Raw genomic sequence first — 17,014 nt, 5'->3', positions numbered from 1 at the left:
AGATAACCTAAAATTCACCAAGGAGCACGCACAGCCTACCATTCGCTGGAAGACCAGTGGCCCACAAGCCACCAACTTTTTTGGAAAAATGTCCCTTGTCAAAATTCTTGGCATTTGGCAGGTATGACTGAAAGGCATACTATATGCCACAAAATGTTGCACGCTCATACTAGAAAACAATGAAATACACTAGCCAGGTACACTGTAGTGCACGGAGATGATGTAAGAATTTTTGAGATTGTGACACTCATTCTTAGATATGCTTGAGGTCAGTTATTTGTATTAATTATTACAATTAACTGGATACACTGTATCTCTTGACCATACATATGTTGGCAAAGCTGTTTGCAACCTGCTGTTTCAGCCACAGTTCGTTTATTCTTCACATAACTTTAATCACACTTATGGTAATGGTATACCATATGTTATGCCTTGTAAAGAAATGAGAACATGAAGATGGTTCTGAATTGGACAGGCAGAACAAAGGCAAATGCTTCAATGAATAAAAAAGCTTTAAAATGCCGTAAAGGCCTATCACCTAGTGTATCAATGTGCGTGTATGGGTTAATCACTGCCCAGGTTTGGCAAAAATGCAGATCTGAAAACCCCATGCAGAGACAGGTTCATGTAAACCAAAGAGCGGATAAGTTCGGCTTCTCTGGCCAGGTGCAGAGGCCTTAAGAAATTTGCAAGTTAAATACACGAATCCTCAAAAGCAAAATTTGACCCTTTGTGACTAATATCTCCCTATGGTAGTTAGGTTAGTTCAAGCATTGCCCTGAAAATTACCTTTCAAAACTGCATAATTTAGAAGGGTTGGATGAGTAAGAACTATGAAGAATTATAATGAAAGAGAAGTTAATTGTGGTAGATTGTAGCCTTCTTCTGAAATCACTGGCAGAGTCAATACCACATTATTGTAACAGATGGGGAATGTAAATGTTTCTCCTTGCACTTGATTTTAATTCTGTATACCTGCAATGATTATTAACACTTATGCTAATGGTTGCCATGATATGTTGGTGAGGTAAGAGACAGACTAATGGACAGTACCTGCAGGGGTGAAGGTGAAGGACTGAACTGCAAAACAAGAAAGCAAACACATTGTGAGTTACAGACCCTGATAACAAGTACTAATTGCAGGGCACAAGGTTCCTTTGGAATTCACTCATCTGTGGTCTAAAATCATATGCAGGTTATAACAATTGAGATTTAAAGCACTAGTCAGCCAGCAGCCAATGAGAAATAAAGATTGAAGAAAGGTGAACAGTGAATTTTGACAATTACAATTGGTGGAAGTTAGTTCTCAGGTAGACATGCTATCCTCCTTATCATAAATATTAGGATGAGTTCTGAAACGAGCTTTCATTGTTAAGAGCATACATGATTTCACAATTCTGATAATGGTAATTCTGTGTCACAATGCAATGGTCACAAGACTGCTCACAAAAAATGTGCCATGCCAACTCACATAGATATAGGACAAAATTCCTCTTCTAGGAAAATTAGGCTGAGTGTGTATTTAGTGCATTTGAAGTACATGAAAAGGTATGATACATCCATAAGGAAATGAGACTGTTAAAACCCTGATGCATTATCAGTTTAAAGTCAGAGACTGATAAAATAATGTAACTATATCCTACTGTTAATTATCCTCGATAGATAGATAGATAGATAGATCTGTATCTATCTGCATGAACTAACAAAATCTCTCAGAGTAGAAACTAATATCATGTATATGTACATTATTAATTACAAGAAAAGAAAAAACACCATGTGCAAACAACATAGCCTATTAATAAGCTTCACTACTGTGGTTACTCAGGCTCACTCTATATATATTGGAGTGAGTTTATGCTTGGCCTGCTAATGCTGCCAGCAGTAAATATGCGTGAAATCCAACTGTGCTTAACCTGGATCAAGTCATGAAAGGTGTTTTTCTTCTTGAAACCAATAATGTACTAAAATTAATTAATATATTGTGTAACAACACTAGTTGGAAAAAATACCCGATATTTTAACAGTTATCTTTTCATGTAAACTTGGCCAAAAGCTGGACATCCGTTTCTTTTTCTTTTTCTTTTTCTTTTTTCTTTTTTTTTTTGGAGAGGTGTTGAATAGATTTGTATGTAATTTTATTATAATTATATGACTTCTCAACAACCCACAGGAAACTTGAGGTATCTCAGCCATTGAAGTGTTACAGTCCCAATAAAACACAGAATAAAAAGATCTGATGGGGAAAATAAGAGAATATTTATTTGATAAACTCCTTTTCCCTTCCAAATTTAATTCTCCTAGGCTAGGTTGTGACTGTAGGCGAAATGAGCCTTGAGCGAAATGTGATGTGGGAGCTGCAGCACACTGCTTCATAGACACACGTCTGACACACAACTCCTCACCTATTGCAAGTTAGTAACTTACCACTTGCCTATACCAGCACTAAATTATCACTTCCCCTCTACAGGCTCAGTCCCTCTCCCCTCTTGTCAGTGAGCAGGGGTGGAGAGAGCCAATGCTCTGCCCATTCCCTTCTCCTTCCATCCTCAACCCCCAAGCTCCAGATAAGGAGTAAGTGGGTGAGTAGCTCTACTTACTACAAAGTCTGGGGAGAGCATAGGAGTAAAGGGGTGGAGGTGGTGAGGGATTCATACTCCCTCTTACTCTCATGTGGTTATGTAGTCTGATTCAAATCTAGCTCCTTATTAGAGCTGGGACCACTGACAGAGTGTCTTTTGTGACAGAAGTTGGATGAGAGGTACAGTTAATCCTTTCTGGACATTTGTTATGATAGATGTGCTGGAGATGTAAAAGATTGTCTTACAGTAATGATGAAATGTGGTCCAGAGCAATGCATTTAAAGCGTCTCATACACTTGCACTTTTACAGCACACATTAAATAGGCATACAGCAGTCATTCATTCCACCTTTATTGGTAAAACCAGCATGGTTAGGGTTGGGTTTTTTAAATTAGTTTTAACAGCACTTGTGCAGCTCATGATAGAACCGGACAAGTTAGTAGTAAATAGTTACTGTTCTTACCAGCATAATTGCTCAGACCCTTCCTCTTCTTTCTACGCCAATATAGCCAGATGCTGAAACCCATCAGAATTACCCAGCATGCCCCACCAATGCCAGCTATAAAGGCAGGCTGCTTGACAACATCAGTGATTTGCTCAGTTATGCTGTTGTTATTTTCAGTGATGACAACTTCATTACGACCTCCTGCATAAAGGAAAATCAATATCACATGTTTATGACGCATTCTGTAATGTAACCAAGAATCAGAGACCTGAAATGAAAAAAAATAAACAAAAACCAGTACTGTGCCTCAATAAGGGGGACGGGCAGGTGGGTGCAGTACATAGGGTATTCAAACAGATCTGAAGGCAGTATTTCCTGCAAGGGAACCTACAGTGCATTGCAGTTATTCAAACATATGTTGAAAAAGACAGATACTATACTACTGTCCCCATAAACTCACAGAGGACAGCTCAGTCTATTTTTGTGAAATATTCTTGATGTGGTTATAAGCAGCATACCACAAAGAGAGAATGGCTGCTACCAAATAGAATCCAAAAAATAAATAAGGTGATTATTTTGTAGAAGGCTCTTCCAAGTGTGAGATCTAAACATATTACAGAGATGCAGGAGTTTAAAACAATCAGTGACACCTAATATTTAGAGTAATAATTATTAAATGTGTACAACCCATAAAACTTATGAGCAGCAAAAGTGATGGAGACATAGACTATATGCTGTCTAGATTGTATCTAATGATAGAAATTATTGACTTCCTGCATATGTCCCATTTTCTTTCTTCTGATTTTATAACTTAGCTGGTAGCTCAATATCTGGCTTGATAACAAGCCCCGAATCTAAACTGTTATCTGTGGATGGACATCACACAAATTCCAAAGTGTAGAGCTCCAGAACTGACAAACACCGTCTTACACTTACTCAGTTATTAGAAACTCTCTCCAGAAATAATGAACCTCTCCAACCTGGGACACAGACTCAAAAATTCAGCAGTTATAAAAAACATGAAAATCAGATAACATTTTCTACAAAAAAAAAATGTGAGTAATAACCTTATATATGTTTGGTGTAAATAATCTTAATGGGTGCAGTTTTTTAAAAAACGATGCTGAAGTTATCCATCCTTAATGTTTAGAACATAGACATACCTTGGCCCCCCATTCATGAAACTACCTACAGTGTTTTTCGATGTAGAGGAGACGATTCAATGATGCAGATGTTGTATTCTAAAAACCAAATATTTGGACTCTTAATTACAGGAATCAGCAAATTATAGGAACCTATCACACACGTAGGAAGTAGAATATATGTGGCAATAAAGTGGTTATTTCAGGAAAATTGTTATAAATATTGTAACATTATGCCTTGCTGTGAACATGTATATATCCCTCTTCTATAAATCAGCAATGGTTAAATTCACGGTTCACTTCTTGGAACACAACTGCTGCTGTGTCAGCGTTCTGGCTGCAGTATAAAGTAAACAAACAAGGTCATTTGCTAAAGTAGAGAGAAAAGGCGAAGGACCTGATTTTTATTCCCACTAATGCCCCTTTACACCACTCCAGCAGTGTATATAGGCCATGGAGTGCGTGTAAATGTAATTTCCTCATTAATGCTCCCTTTCATACCCAAAGCAGTATAATAGGGCCTCAATATAAATGAGAATCAAGTCCAGAAAACGCAGGAGTTCACTTTACTTTATTATGGTTTTTGTGTCTCACCATACTGGATCTTTCAGAGTCTGCACCCCCATTGAGGTTAGTGACAGCAATGCCTTAGAGACGAGCTAGGTTTAGGCCTTATACTGAATTCAGAAGAGGTTGAAGTTATTTATTAAGAGATGTGACGTAGCGTATTAAATTGCTGTAACTACTGTTAATAATCCATGTGATTTACTATGCTTTTCCCTTATTTTATTACTCACGTCAACACTTAATAATTCTGACTGTCTGACATTGTGAACAAATAGTTCAAACATTATGCTGGACGTTGGCTTGGTTTTAGTAATTCTGTTTTAAAAAAAATCAGTGAAAATTGTACTATAAAAGAAAAAACCAGGGAATTTTAGGAAACACTGGAGAGCAAGGTCAAGGAAGAAAAGACCTTGACTGATTATGGCTACTAGTTTGGGAAAGGACAGCATGTGGGATCCCTTATATATATTTGGAAATTTCAAAACACTGTATTGCATCATGCCTGAAACTTGGAAGTTTTACTAACCACAGGCTACAAAACCTGCCGTGGTGTTTTCCAAAACTTTAAAATTGTATTCTGCCAATTATCGAAGCCCCAGTGCTTCCCACCCATTATATGATAAGAGAAGCAAAAACTCAGTTGAAACCTTTGGGTAAGGAAAAGATGGGAGGGACCAGTGTTCCATCAGATGTTTTCCCCTTCTTTGGTACCCTGGGAACCCCTCTTCAGGTGCACCTCAGGTTTAGGGCTCAAAGGACCAGAAGAGACTGTGCTGGGGTGGAACAAGGGAGCAGATGTATTCTAGGGCATGTGTTTTTGATGTAGGGCATTTTCTAGTAGAAATCTGCTTGGGAGCTAAAGTTGCTCCAAGCAGCATTAACTTGCTCTTAATTTCTGCTGAGGCCAGCCTCACCCACCCCTTTGGGCACTGCATAGAGAAGACAAGATGGTGAGGCAATGGAAGTGCTGCTCCAGAAGAAGCTATGGAGAAAGGAAGGCCAAGGGAACACTCTGGATGTGCTGGCTGCTTGAATAGATGTCTAGAATCCAAAGAAAAGAGTGGTCTGAATGAGCTTGTCCCTGCCATCTGCTGATGGGGGAAAAGGCCTCGGGAGCAGACCTTATTTTCATAGCTACTCTGTCTAGGTGATCAGCAGAAACACCTGCTCTGTCGAAGTGATTAATTGTGGCTGTTTTGGGTTAAAATTCATTGAAATCTTGGATGGAGAGTTGATGAAATGTTATCTTGTATAACTAAAAGACAGAAGAACTGTACTTAATAGGCCCGCACGATAACCTCACTTACTAAGGCAGGTTGTGATGCTAAACCCAAGTGAATGTCAAAGGGAGTGGGGACAGGGGTTCCTACTGCTGGTGTAGTCTCTGTTAAAAAGTTCTTGGATGCCATTTTACCCTTCTCCTCCGGTGTTTAAAGAAAGAGCTGATTAGACTCAATACAGAGTCCTTGATTTTACCAGTGATCACTGGAGCTGAAAGCACTAATAAGCTGATCTAAAGGGCTGAGCCTTGGACCTGATGGGGGGACAGAGATTCAGTGAAAGATGACACAGAAGAGGTAGCAGCAGTGATGTTCCACACTTCCTAGTGAAATTACGAAAAGCAGAAATCGCTAAGGACTGGGCTAGGTGGTGGAACATCAGAACACAGCACTGCAGCTAAAGGGAGCAGAGCGAGGCGGGAGCAGTGGCAGTGATAGTGGTGGGTAGCGGCAAGCAGAGGCATCATTCAAACCCAACATTCCCTCACCCCTCATCTGAACACAACCCTGTACTCTGGGACTTTGCTGATGTCAGACAATAAATCATGAGTGGGGTGCAGTGAAGGGAAGGGAAAGGGGTGTGCTGTGCTAAAGGGATATTTGTCCACTGGGCTTTCACACGACAAAGTGGGAAACTGAGGCAAAGGACTACCGCCCAAGATACTGTGGGTCAGCATTCTACTTATGTCTTCCCTGCTTTTGAATCATCACTGGGGTGTTTTCCCAAATTACTGATGTGGTCTCTCTCCTCTTAATAAAAATTTTCTTTTGTTATACACAGACTGTGTGTTTGTGAGTGGAGAGGTACTGCCTCTGAGATGCACCCAGGCATGATGATTAGTTTTACTAGATTTCTGGGTGGGGGCACAAGCCATTTCCATTTTGTAATAATAAAAGGAACCCCTAGATGTGAACAAAGCCTTGTTATTCCTGGCAAAAAGATTACAGAAAGGAATCCTGTTTCTCAATAGAAGTCTTAGGCCCTGGGCTGGACATCCCGCCTCCTCAATTAGGTCAGAAACAGGTCCTCTGTGAGTAGTGGATGCACAAGAAACTCTGCAAGGAGAACCTAAAAGGAGCTTTCAGACAGCTTTATCACCTCTCAGAGCCTCTTCCAGAGAAAGGCACAATCTGTCTCCAAATTAGGTCAACTTACCTTCCAAGTTAGCAGTCTGGATGTTTGTTCTACCCTTCAATGCTTAGCAATTACATGTGCAAAAGTAATAATTCATTTATATGTCAAAATAACATATGCTTTGTGATTTCAGTAGCTGCAAAGTAAATGAACACAGAGGCATGTTTCCTATTGACACAAAACAAAATTAACGTAATTGGAAGAAGCTTGGGGAACAAATTTGAATTAATTTTGTATTTCTTTATATGATATTTAATCAGAAGTAATATATGTGTCATCCAAGGTATCAATGTACTATTTCGTATACTGCAGGTGTTTCTATAACAATACTGTCAATTTTACTAATTAGAACACATACGAGGGATTTGTGTGACCTGTAACGCTCCATTGTTCTTGCAGACAAAAATATAATGAAATATGTCTTCCTCCCATTGGAGAGTAATGAAGAACAAAACTAATTTGTTGGACCAAAAATTAATTAGACACATCAGATTCGATTGTACCTATTACTGTGAAAGTTTGCAGCTGTTCCTCATATTATTATACCAACTATAAAATGTAAGTATGAACATGCCAACAGAAATAATAGCTATATTATTAACCAATATTATTTTAAATTTTATTTCTTCTTATAATCCAACTACATTTTCTTCTCTAGCAGTCTCAACACTGGAGAGCATAATTTTAGTTTTTTTTCCTAGAAATAACAAATTTGACACATATTTCTCTGTAGAAGCTTTGCAGGGTTTCAAGACACATGCAGTTCATGGAAAGAACACAATTCATAGCTGTCTCTTTATATTAGACCAAAGCAATCAAAGCATAGTTTCAAGATGGAAATTACAAATCAGTAAGAAAGTATTTTTAATGTATTTAGGGAAGAATTTTTAATAGATATCTGGCTATGTCATTAGAATGGCAAGGTAAGAAATCACTGTGGTATTATTTATACTGCATTGTAGTTGTTCAGATAATTTTTAAAAAATCACATTATGGTCCCTTCCCCGTGTAAACAAAATCTTATTCTGTACAAACAGATATCTGTGAGTAACTTTATTCATGTGAGTAGTCCCTGGGGCATAAATTATAGAATCACAGAAACGCAGGGCTGGAAGGGACCTCAGGAGGTCAACTAGTCCCTCCACTGAGGTAGAACCAAGTAGACCATCCCTGACAAGTATTTGTCTAACCTATTCTTAAAAACCTCCAATGACGGGGATTCCACAACCTCCCTTGGAAACCTATTCCAGAGCTTAACTATCCTTATAGCTAGAAGGTTTTTTCAAAATATCTAGCCTAAATCACATTTGCTGCAGATTAAGTTGATTCCTTTTTGTCCTGCCTTCAGTGGCTATGGAAAATAATTGATCACCATCCTCTTTATGATAGCCCTTAACATATTTGACAACTGTTAGCAAGTCTCTCTGTAAGACTATTTACATGAGTAAAGTTACTTGCATAAGTATTTAGGATTGCACCTTATAATGATTCCTCATTTACAATTATATTTTGTGACCTGTCATTTAGCTAGTTTTTAATCCATGCAATGTGTGCCATATTAATTTTGTATCATTCTAGTTTCTCAACCAGAATGTCATGTGGTACCATGTAATATCTTAGGGATATCTAAGTATATTACATGAACACTATTGCCTTTATCAACCAAATTTGTAATCTCAGAAAAAAATTATATCAAGATAGTCTACAAAAAATAGAAAGAAGATAGGGTCTAAACAAAAGAAAAGTGAGATGCAGACAATGTCACTGCTGGTAACTGTATCTAGCTTTGTGAATACAAAAGGGGAGATGTAAATGAAAAAGGAAACCAAAATCAAAACAGAAAAGACCTTATTAGTCACTTTTCATCTAAAGGGTATTAAATATGCAGAAAGTGATACCAGACAAGATCGCTGAGGCAGATATTATGAGATCTTTAAAGAAAGAATAAAATGACATCATGAGTATAACAATGAATAAATGAAAAGTCTCTAACTTTCAAGTGGCTTTTTCCGGTTTATAATGCACTTACATTCTCATGTCTCTTGCGCCTCCATACCACAAATATGGAAACACATCTTTCCATATTCAGCTCTGGAGTATATTAAGCATTTTTGTAAGTCAGAGAAAGACGGAGGGCTCAGTCCTCCAAGGTGCTGAGCACTCAGGCCCCAGTCCAGCACAGCACTATAGCGCATGTTTTTAACTTTAAGTAAGTGAGTAATGGGACAAGTTAAATCTGTGCTTAAATGCTATGCTGGATGAGCACCAGTTGTTCAGCACGTTGCAGGATTGAACCCTTAAAGCAGCACTTTTGGAGATACCTCACAAAATCAGGCTTTCAAAAGTAATGAAACCAAAAGTGAAAGATCAGTCTCTCGGTAGGGATCATTTAAAGACAGTCCCCGAATTCATATCTAGTGCCCTTTTCAAGGTCTTTGTAATAGCTCCGTTCATTATTTTCAGTCTTGTAAGATTGTTTCCTTTTTCTGCTATACGTACTCCCATGAACAGACTCTCCCTAAAGGTAGTTCTATCTTAGGCCATATCTACATTACCACTTTTGCCGGTATAACTTATGTTGCTCAGGGTGTGAAAAATACCTCCCTCCCCGTGACATAAGTTACACCAACAGAAGTGCCAGTTTAGTGAGCGTTATGTCGACAGGAGAGCATCTCCTGCCGCTATAGCTACCATCGCTCATTGGGGGTAGTTTTATTATGTCAGTGGAAGAGCTCTCTCCGGTCTGGGATAAAGGGGCTACATGAGAGATCTTACAGAGGCACAGCTGTGCTCCTGTAAACTCTCTAGTGTAGACATGGCCTTAATCTCCCTTTTTAGACTTCCCCTCCAAAAAGAAATACAATAAAAAAATTAAATCTAAATCTAAACTTTTAAACTGCCCTACTTTTGAGTGGCTATATTTGTAATGTGAATGTCATTAACCACTTAAAATGAAGATTAGGGTAAGACTTAAGTGGGAGATAGGTCTTGTACTGGCTTTCTGCGAAGGGTAAGTTTCACCCCAACTTAAATGAACATTCTGAGTCTAAGACATTGCCTTAGTTACATTTTTCACTTTGTCCACTAGTCTCTGCCAAAAGTCCTAAAGGCACAGTACAAGAAATAGAAGAGGAGATTACAAAACCGTGTCCCAGTACTCTTCTAGAAATAGCACATTTTTAAAGCAACATTAATGGTTAGACCAAAGCCATAGTCCAAATTAATAAACAACTTACTACACTCAAATCGCTTTAATGCAGCTCTACGACAAAAAGGCTCAAATCAATTCTGTTGAGCAAGGTTTCCTGCTCCATCCCCAATTTATGTTTTGGAAGAATCTCAGAAGGATCAGGTTCTAAGTTTCCCTCAGGTCATGAAATTAATTCAGCACGGAAACCACTAATAAGAAACAGTAATTTCAAAGGAAAGAGATGATAATACCAGCTTTCCTCTATTTGGACTGGAGGCCACTTGTTCTTTGGCAGAAGGAAGCCCATCTGCTTGGGATAGCTGAGAAACACTAAACTTCAAATGCTCAGAAAACCAACTTTAAACAGTGCCTTGGGCACCAGCAGCTCAAATAAGGCAATACTACAAGCATCTTAACAGGATAAGAGAGAGCTTTGGTTGCTAGTTCTATAAATCTGTCAACCTGCAGGAGTGTATATTCATAATAAAATATTAAATCAGCTGTGCAGGGTAATCTATGTTTTTTAATATGTTTCAAGAAAGGAAGAACTGTTTCATCTTATTAGCTGTAAGAACTATACAAAAGAGGAAGAGGCAATGTTGGCAGGCAGTGGTATATTTAAAGTTAACTAGATAGCTCAAATTGAATTGTACCTTGTTTTTTGCTCCACTGGATTTTTATGCTTTCAGAAGTGATTGATGAAAGCTTTTCTGAAATACTAAACAGGTAAAAAAACCAGAGTAGACAATCACTTACCTATTATTATGGGTTGTGGTTCACTTTTTACTCCAACACCTGCACTGGTACTTGCAGCAACTTCTACTCGATATTGAATACCGGGGTATAGGCCACCTATCACAACAGAGCGAATGGCTGCATCTACTGTTTTGTTGATATGAAATCGAGTCTCATTACCTAGGCACCAGATCTGGGGTAGGGATTGGAGAAATAAAACAATATGAAAATAACCATGCTCCCAAACAATGTTGCACAAAGTCTATATATTAACATACTACATTGGAAATACATATAGTGATATGTTGAAATGCAACAGTTAAATTCCTTTAAACTTTTAGGCCTGGTTCTGCAAAGACTTATGCATGTGCTTAACTTTACACATGTGGGTAAAAATTCTCATTCTTGCTCTGGCCTCTTTACACCATGTAAAAGAGCCAGAACAACATAAAGGGGTTCTCTTAAAGTCTCAGATCCAACTAGTGTGCAGGAATGGAGGAAGACTGACAGAGGCTTTCTTCCAAGGACCCACTTAAGGGCCTTGGCATAGGGGGAATGCAGGGAACAGTGCTGGGGGCAGAGATGGGGCACATCACATGGCAGAAATGCTTCACATGTATCGAGGCACCTGGAGATGGGCTGCATAATGCGGAACACCCCCAAGCAGCCCAGGATCAGGAGGGTGCAAAGATTGCTTAAAATCACCTCTTTCCCCCATGTCCCTGGGCTGTAAGTTTCATGCTGCAATTCTTAGAGACACAGCCCAGAATCTCATCACTGACTTTAATTACTTCAGTGTGACTAGTCCCTGGCATAACATTAACCATGTGCATCTTTGTCGGGTCAGGCTCTTGTTCAGTTACTATTGCTGTAATCTAACATTTCCTAAAGTTACTTTTTTAGTCTCATTTTTTTCCTAATGGATAGAAAATAGGCATCAAATATTACAACAAGAAGCAAGGCGAAACACTCCTAACAGTACTACACAAAATATCCTTGGAAGTATTTTCAGCTTTCTCTCCTGATAGAAAAAGGGTGTGTGCAATTTCTAAAATGCTATGTTAAGCTATGCTGTTACCATCATAATTGAAATTGTTCAGGAATCTAGATTTTGGGTTCTGATTTATTTTACCCTGTAATTTAACAAACACAAAAAACTGCTCCTTAAGTATCCTGATATGTGCCATATTCCAAACCAGCACTTTGTGGTGTGAGTGGTATATTATTTCAAAGCATTTTTGCTTCCCTCTCTTATATTTATTCATGAGCATTTCCTGAGACATTTTAGCACTGAGATGTTCAGGGACTCTTTTTTAGTTGAAGGGATCTGTGGAGACTATTACTATGATATTAAAGAATGCATTAACTACCACTCTAATTCCACTCAAGGGAACCAATACATAAAAACCCCCATATATGCATGAATGTAATTACAATACCAAAGGAAGGTGCTGCTGGTTGAAAACAACATGCGGTTACTGACAAAGGGCTGGATTATCACAGACCTTACTTGGCTCAGCAGAAGAGTAAAACAGGAATAACGTCCCCTTTCCTCCTATACTTGGTCCTGCTCAGTTTTTGACTTCAGCTGCACAGTACCAGGGGCTATTCACCTGATACACCTCCCTGTAGGCAAGGCGTAGGGGATAGAAGAATCCCTGGCTCCCCTAGCTTCAATCAGAGTTTATTTGCTGGACAGGTACATGAGGGAATGGGGAGGAGTTGTCAGGATTTGTTCTCTGTCCTGGTCCTGGGAAAGTATGGCTATGTGGTTCCCCTAATTTAATATAGACTGTAAGGTTGCAAACTAGCACTTAGTTAGTGAAGGCATTTCAGACTATTGTGACAATGAAATTATTGTAAGTATAAATGAAGGAAGAAATAAAATTCTCAGATGTGTATGTAGCTCAGATTGTAGAAGAAATGCTTAGATAAATATCACAAACAAGTAATCAAAGATTAATCAAGTTTTTCAAAAAATAGGTGCATAAAGTTAGGTTCTTAAATTCAAATTTATTTAGACACCTAAATAAGATATCTAATTTTTAAAAGTGTTGATCACACAATGCTTGCAACTGATGTAAATGGCAGCTACTGGGCCACTTTTGAAAATCGTGCCAATGAGGTGCATAAAAATGGATTTAAGGGCCCAAATTTAGTCTCCTAATTTTGAAAATCTTAGCTTATATCCCAAGGTCAGAGTTAAAGTTGTGTGGACAACCCTTATGTATTTTCTGACTTTTTAGTGCTTCACCATGAAGTCAGAACATTCTCTTAAAACAGTTTTTTTATGGACTTTATATGAAGCAAATATTGACATATTGGAGTTAGTATGAAGATGAATTGATGTAAAAATGAGGTCAACAGAGTGATATTGACAGAAAACTGTGATATTGACTAAAAAACAAAACAAATTAATCTATTACACATATATACAATATATGTGTGTGTATTTATAACTCCCACTCCATATATTGGGACAGCCATAAGAGAGAGAAACACAAAAGAAACTACACTGATTTAAAAAGCAAGTGCCAGCCTCCCTCCTCCATCTTTGAGTCAGATTCACCCATATTGCAGCAGTGAGGTATAAATTATCTCTTCCTGTGTGAGATGACCCAACTTCAACCACAAGTGGCAATGCCAACACTTCCACTCTTTTGGGGCTTCTGTTGGGGCAGTTCAGCTTCTGTTTCAACCAGAGGCGCCATATGAAGCTCACTAGCTGAGGCTATTCAAGATATTCACTATTTCAGTGAGTATCTCCTACCCACAACCCTCTGGGATAGAGTTGACATCCCCAGTATGATTTCTCCCTGAAGAAGGGAAGCTGTGACCACTTTCCCCGGCTGCAACTTTCCCTGGCTAGCAGATTTTCTGCTTCTGGAGCTTTGTTCCTGGGTTCCCACTGCCTTCCACTGGCAGAAATCCTTGCTGAATCTGCTCTAAAGAGTATGGTCTCTCAAGTTTATGCTCTAACCTATAGCCTGTATGTTACCGAGCCCATCATTTCCCCCTGGCATTTGGGTAGAGGATGTGATGAGGGCTGATGGGGTTTTACTATTATTACACCCGCTCTTCAGGGCTTTCTTTCTCTGTTATTCTGCATGCTGCTGGGTGTTTATTTATGGGAGTAGGATGAACAGTCCATTAGATACCACTTTGTGATGTATCCATGTTGTAAACGTTTATTTATGCATAAGTGGTCAGAGCATGGAATTGACCATTGACTGATGCAGCCTCTGAGGATGACATATAGGGAGTGGACACCTTGCAGACACACATCAAAGACAGAGGACAAAAGACAACCAAAGTGTCCTACTAGCCCACTGAGGAACACTGATACATCAGGCATTGGGTACACTAGTGATGTTCAACCACTACCTAGTGGTGTTGCTTGTGGCTTCCTTGGTCACCCTGGAAGATGACCATGGAAGATGATTTGCATTTGATTACAAATTTGAACTTCTGTTCCCAGAGCCACGCCCTATGATTTTTACACTGAAATGTTTCAGTCAGCATTGTTGCAGGGCAAGAAGGAAGGAGTAGTTCTGGTTGCTCCACTGCCAGCTTCTCTGTCAGGCTGTGGGAGCACTAGGATAGGAACTCGACTGATTCTGCCCGAGCCCAGAGTGGTGCCTAATAAAAGATGGCTCCTCTCCCCCACTCAGCTAGAGAGCTAAAAGAGAAGGCGCTGAGAACCAACAACCACTTACGGCTCTCCCTGATTCTCTGCCTCAGCCCCAACCTAGGTCAGTTTTGTTTTTAACATAATGCCGGCGCTGCTTAACTGAAAAAAAAAAAAGGGGTGGCAGGGTAAGTGCTCAGACTTCTCTGCTTGTTATTATACAGATGCATATTTCATTATGTCAGAATCTAAATCCACAAAAAAAAAGATGTCTTATAATTCAGTCACACCGTTGCTTTAATTCACATCCCTCCCATTGTACATTAGTTCTACCTTATACTCCTGGATGATTCCATTTTGATGATCTGGTGGGGGAGGATCCCAGGAAATGCTGATGCTGGTGCTGTTGTGGTTTCCAACTGTCAGAACAGTAACAGATTGAGGAGGGGCACTTGGAGCTGTTCCGGATAGAAGGTACAAATAGAAGAAAGACATTAGTCTAATTGCTGGGGCATTAATTTTGCTTAAACAGTGTAAGAGGAGGCAGAGAATCTAAAAAGTTCACATTCCCACAGCCTTGGAGATGCATACACTCTTGGGCACTGGAAATTATGAAAAATGCCTTTCCAAAGAGAAGCGTAGCACTGAATGAAAATGCAATAGTTGTGGCAGAGTAGAAGCAATGCAAATCACTCTTTTTTATTCATTTATTTAGCAAGCCTCACGTTTATATTAGAATTATTCTCAGACTCATGTTCATTTTCTTGTATACGCGGTTGGGACTGCATACATCAATTAAATCCTAGTGTTCTGCTAAATCAGTCTGCCCTAAACAGTGTTTTGATCCCCACCCCCATTCCCTCTTGCCCCTGCATGATCTAATATTGCCTAGTGATAAATAGAATGGGATATTTTTAAAGACATATATCCTGAAGGTATTTAAATTTAGGATGTTCCAGTTTTTGCCTGGCCAAAGAGTTAAAGCACATGGGGCTTTAATCTCACTCACACTGCCCAAGATATATGGGAAATATATATATTATTACTCCTTTTGACCCATGGGATTAGCCAAACATCTGGGGTCTTGTGAGTTGTTCCAGTTAGGGGGAGAAATTGATGATGGAGTCAGGTATTTCTCTAAGCAATCCTGTTTATTTCCAAAGAATGAACAAAACCCTGTTTCCCAGAACAGAGCAGGAATCAATCAGTCAAATGACAGTTTCTTTGCTCACAATTCCAAGCCTCTTTCAGACATCACTCAGCCCAAAAAGCCTTCTCTCTCTCTCTCTCGGCTCTGTTTGCTACAGTTTCAAGCTCAATAGAGTGAAATTTGCCTCTGGTGCTGTTCTCAAATGTGGAAACTCTAGGAACACATGAAGTCCAAGAATAATGACCAAAGACACAATCACAAGTATAAAGTCTTATCCATGCTACAAGGTTTATTAAAGCAATAAGTAAACTTACAATTACCCATGCATATAGAAATCCTACACAAACTCATGCAATATTTATAGCTATAGTCATACTACGTGCATATAGAAATCCTACACATGCTTTTTTTGCATGTTTAATCATTTGAGGATATTGAAAATTGACAACTTCTCATTCTTTTGCAGTCCCTTTTCCCACATCCATGTCCCAAACAAATAATACAGAAGTGTTGCCACAGTACCAAGCCACCAAAGTCATTTGTATTATTAAGACATTTCCTTGGGAAAGAATGTCATCACCTTCGGCATGACACCTTTATTTCCCAAGTGAGAATGTGTGAACTGCAGGGTCCACCAATTATTTTTTTAAAGGTGTTACAGTAGGGGCTAACATATCAATTCTACAGCACCATTAGCACTTTCATTAGAGAACCCACTGATTTCAGTCATTCGAGCAGCTCTCACTCTTGCTGTGATGCCATTTTGAAAGCCTTGGCAACCTCTAGGTCTACGGTTTTTCCTCTGGAACATTTCTGTCTTGTTCTGTCAAAAATTCACTGAGGTCCAGGATTTTCAGCTGAACCCTCTCCTTCAGTTTTCTCCTCTTGCATCTGTATCCTGTCCGAAGGGGACCTGGTTCATTTTATTGTTCCTTTAGTTCTGAGGGCACCAAAACTCTGGAAAAGTCCTTTGTTTTCTGGGTTTTCCTGATTGTTAAAACACCCTTGGACCATGAAAATGGGCCAAAAGTCACTGGCATTTCCCTATTCACCTTTTGGTCTTCCCTGGTTTCTGATGCCATGGTTACCCAAATGCCCCAGAACAGCTGAGATGTCATGATCATTCAAGTTTCCTGAGTCAATCCAGGATTCCTTAGTTTTTC

At 39.1% G+C, this 17,014-nt stretch overlaps 1 protein-coding gene across 1 annotated transcript in view; it reads right to left on the bottom strand.

Moving 5' to 3' along the window:
* Window positions 1-17,014, bottom strand: part of ROBO2 (roundabout guidance receptor 2) — a 583,446-nt gene that overhangs the window by 74,265 nt on the left and 492,167 nt on the right. Inside the window, exons 16-18 of the mRNA XM_067543334.1 lie at window positions 15,035-15,159; window positions 11,095-11,266; window positions 3,043-3,225 (exon numbers count right to left, since the gene is read on the bottom strand). Of these exons, the coding sequence (XP_067399435.1) occupies window positions 3,043-3,225; window positions 11,095-11,266; window positions 15,035-15,159 (480 nt within the window). The remainder of the gene's footprint in view (window positions 1-3,042; window positions 3,226-11,094; window positions 11,267-15,034; window positions 15,160-17,014) is intronic.

The sequence above is a fragment of the Emydura macquarii genome, unplaced genomic scaffold, assembly GCF_026122565.2.
Source record: "Emydura macquarii macquarii isolate MOO-44397 ecotype Brisbane River unplaced genomic scaffold, CSIRO-AGI_Emac_v2 contig_75, whole genome shotgun sequence".
Classification (NCBI taxonomy): domain Eukaryota; kingdom Metazoa; phylum Chordata; order Testudines; family Chelidae; genus Emydura; species Emydura macquarii.
This window is presented reverse-complemented; position numbering and strand designations above follow the sequence as displayed.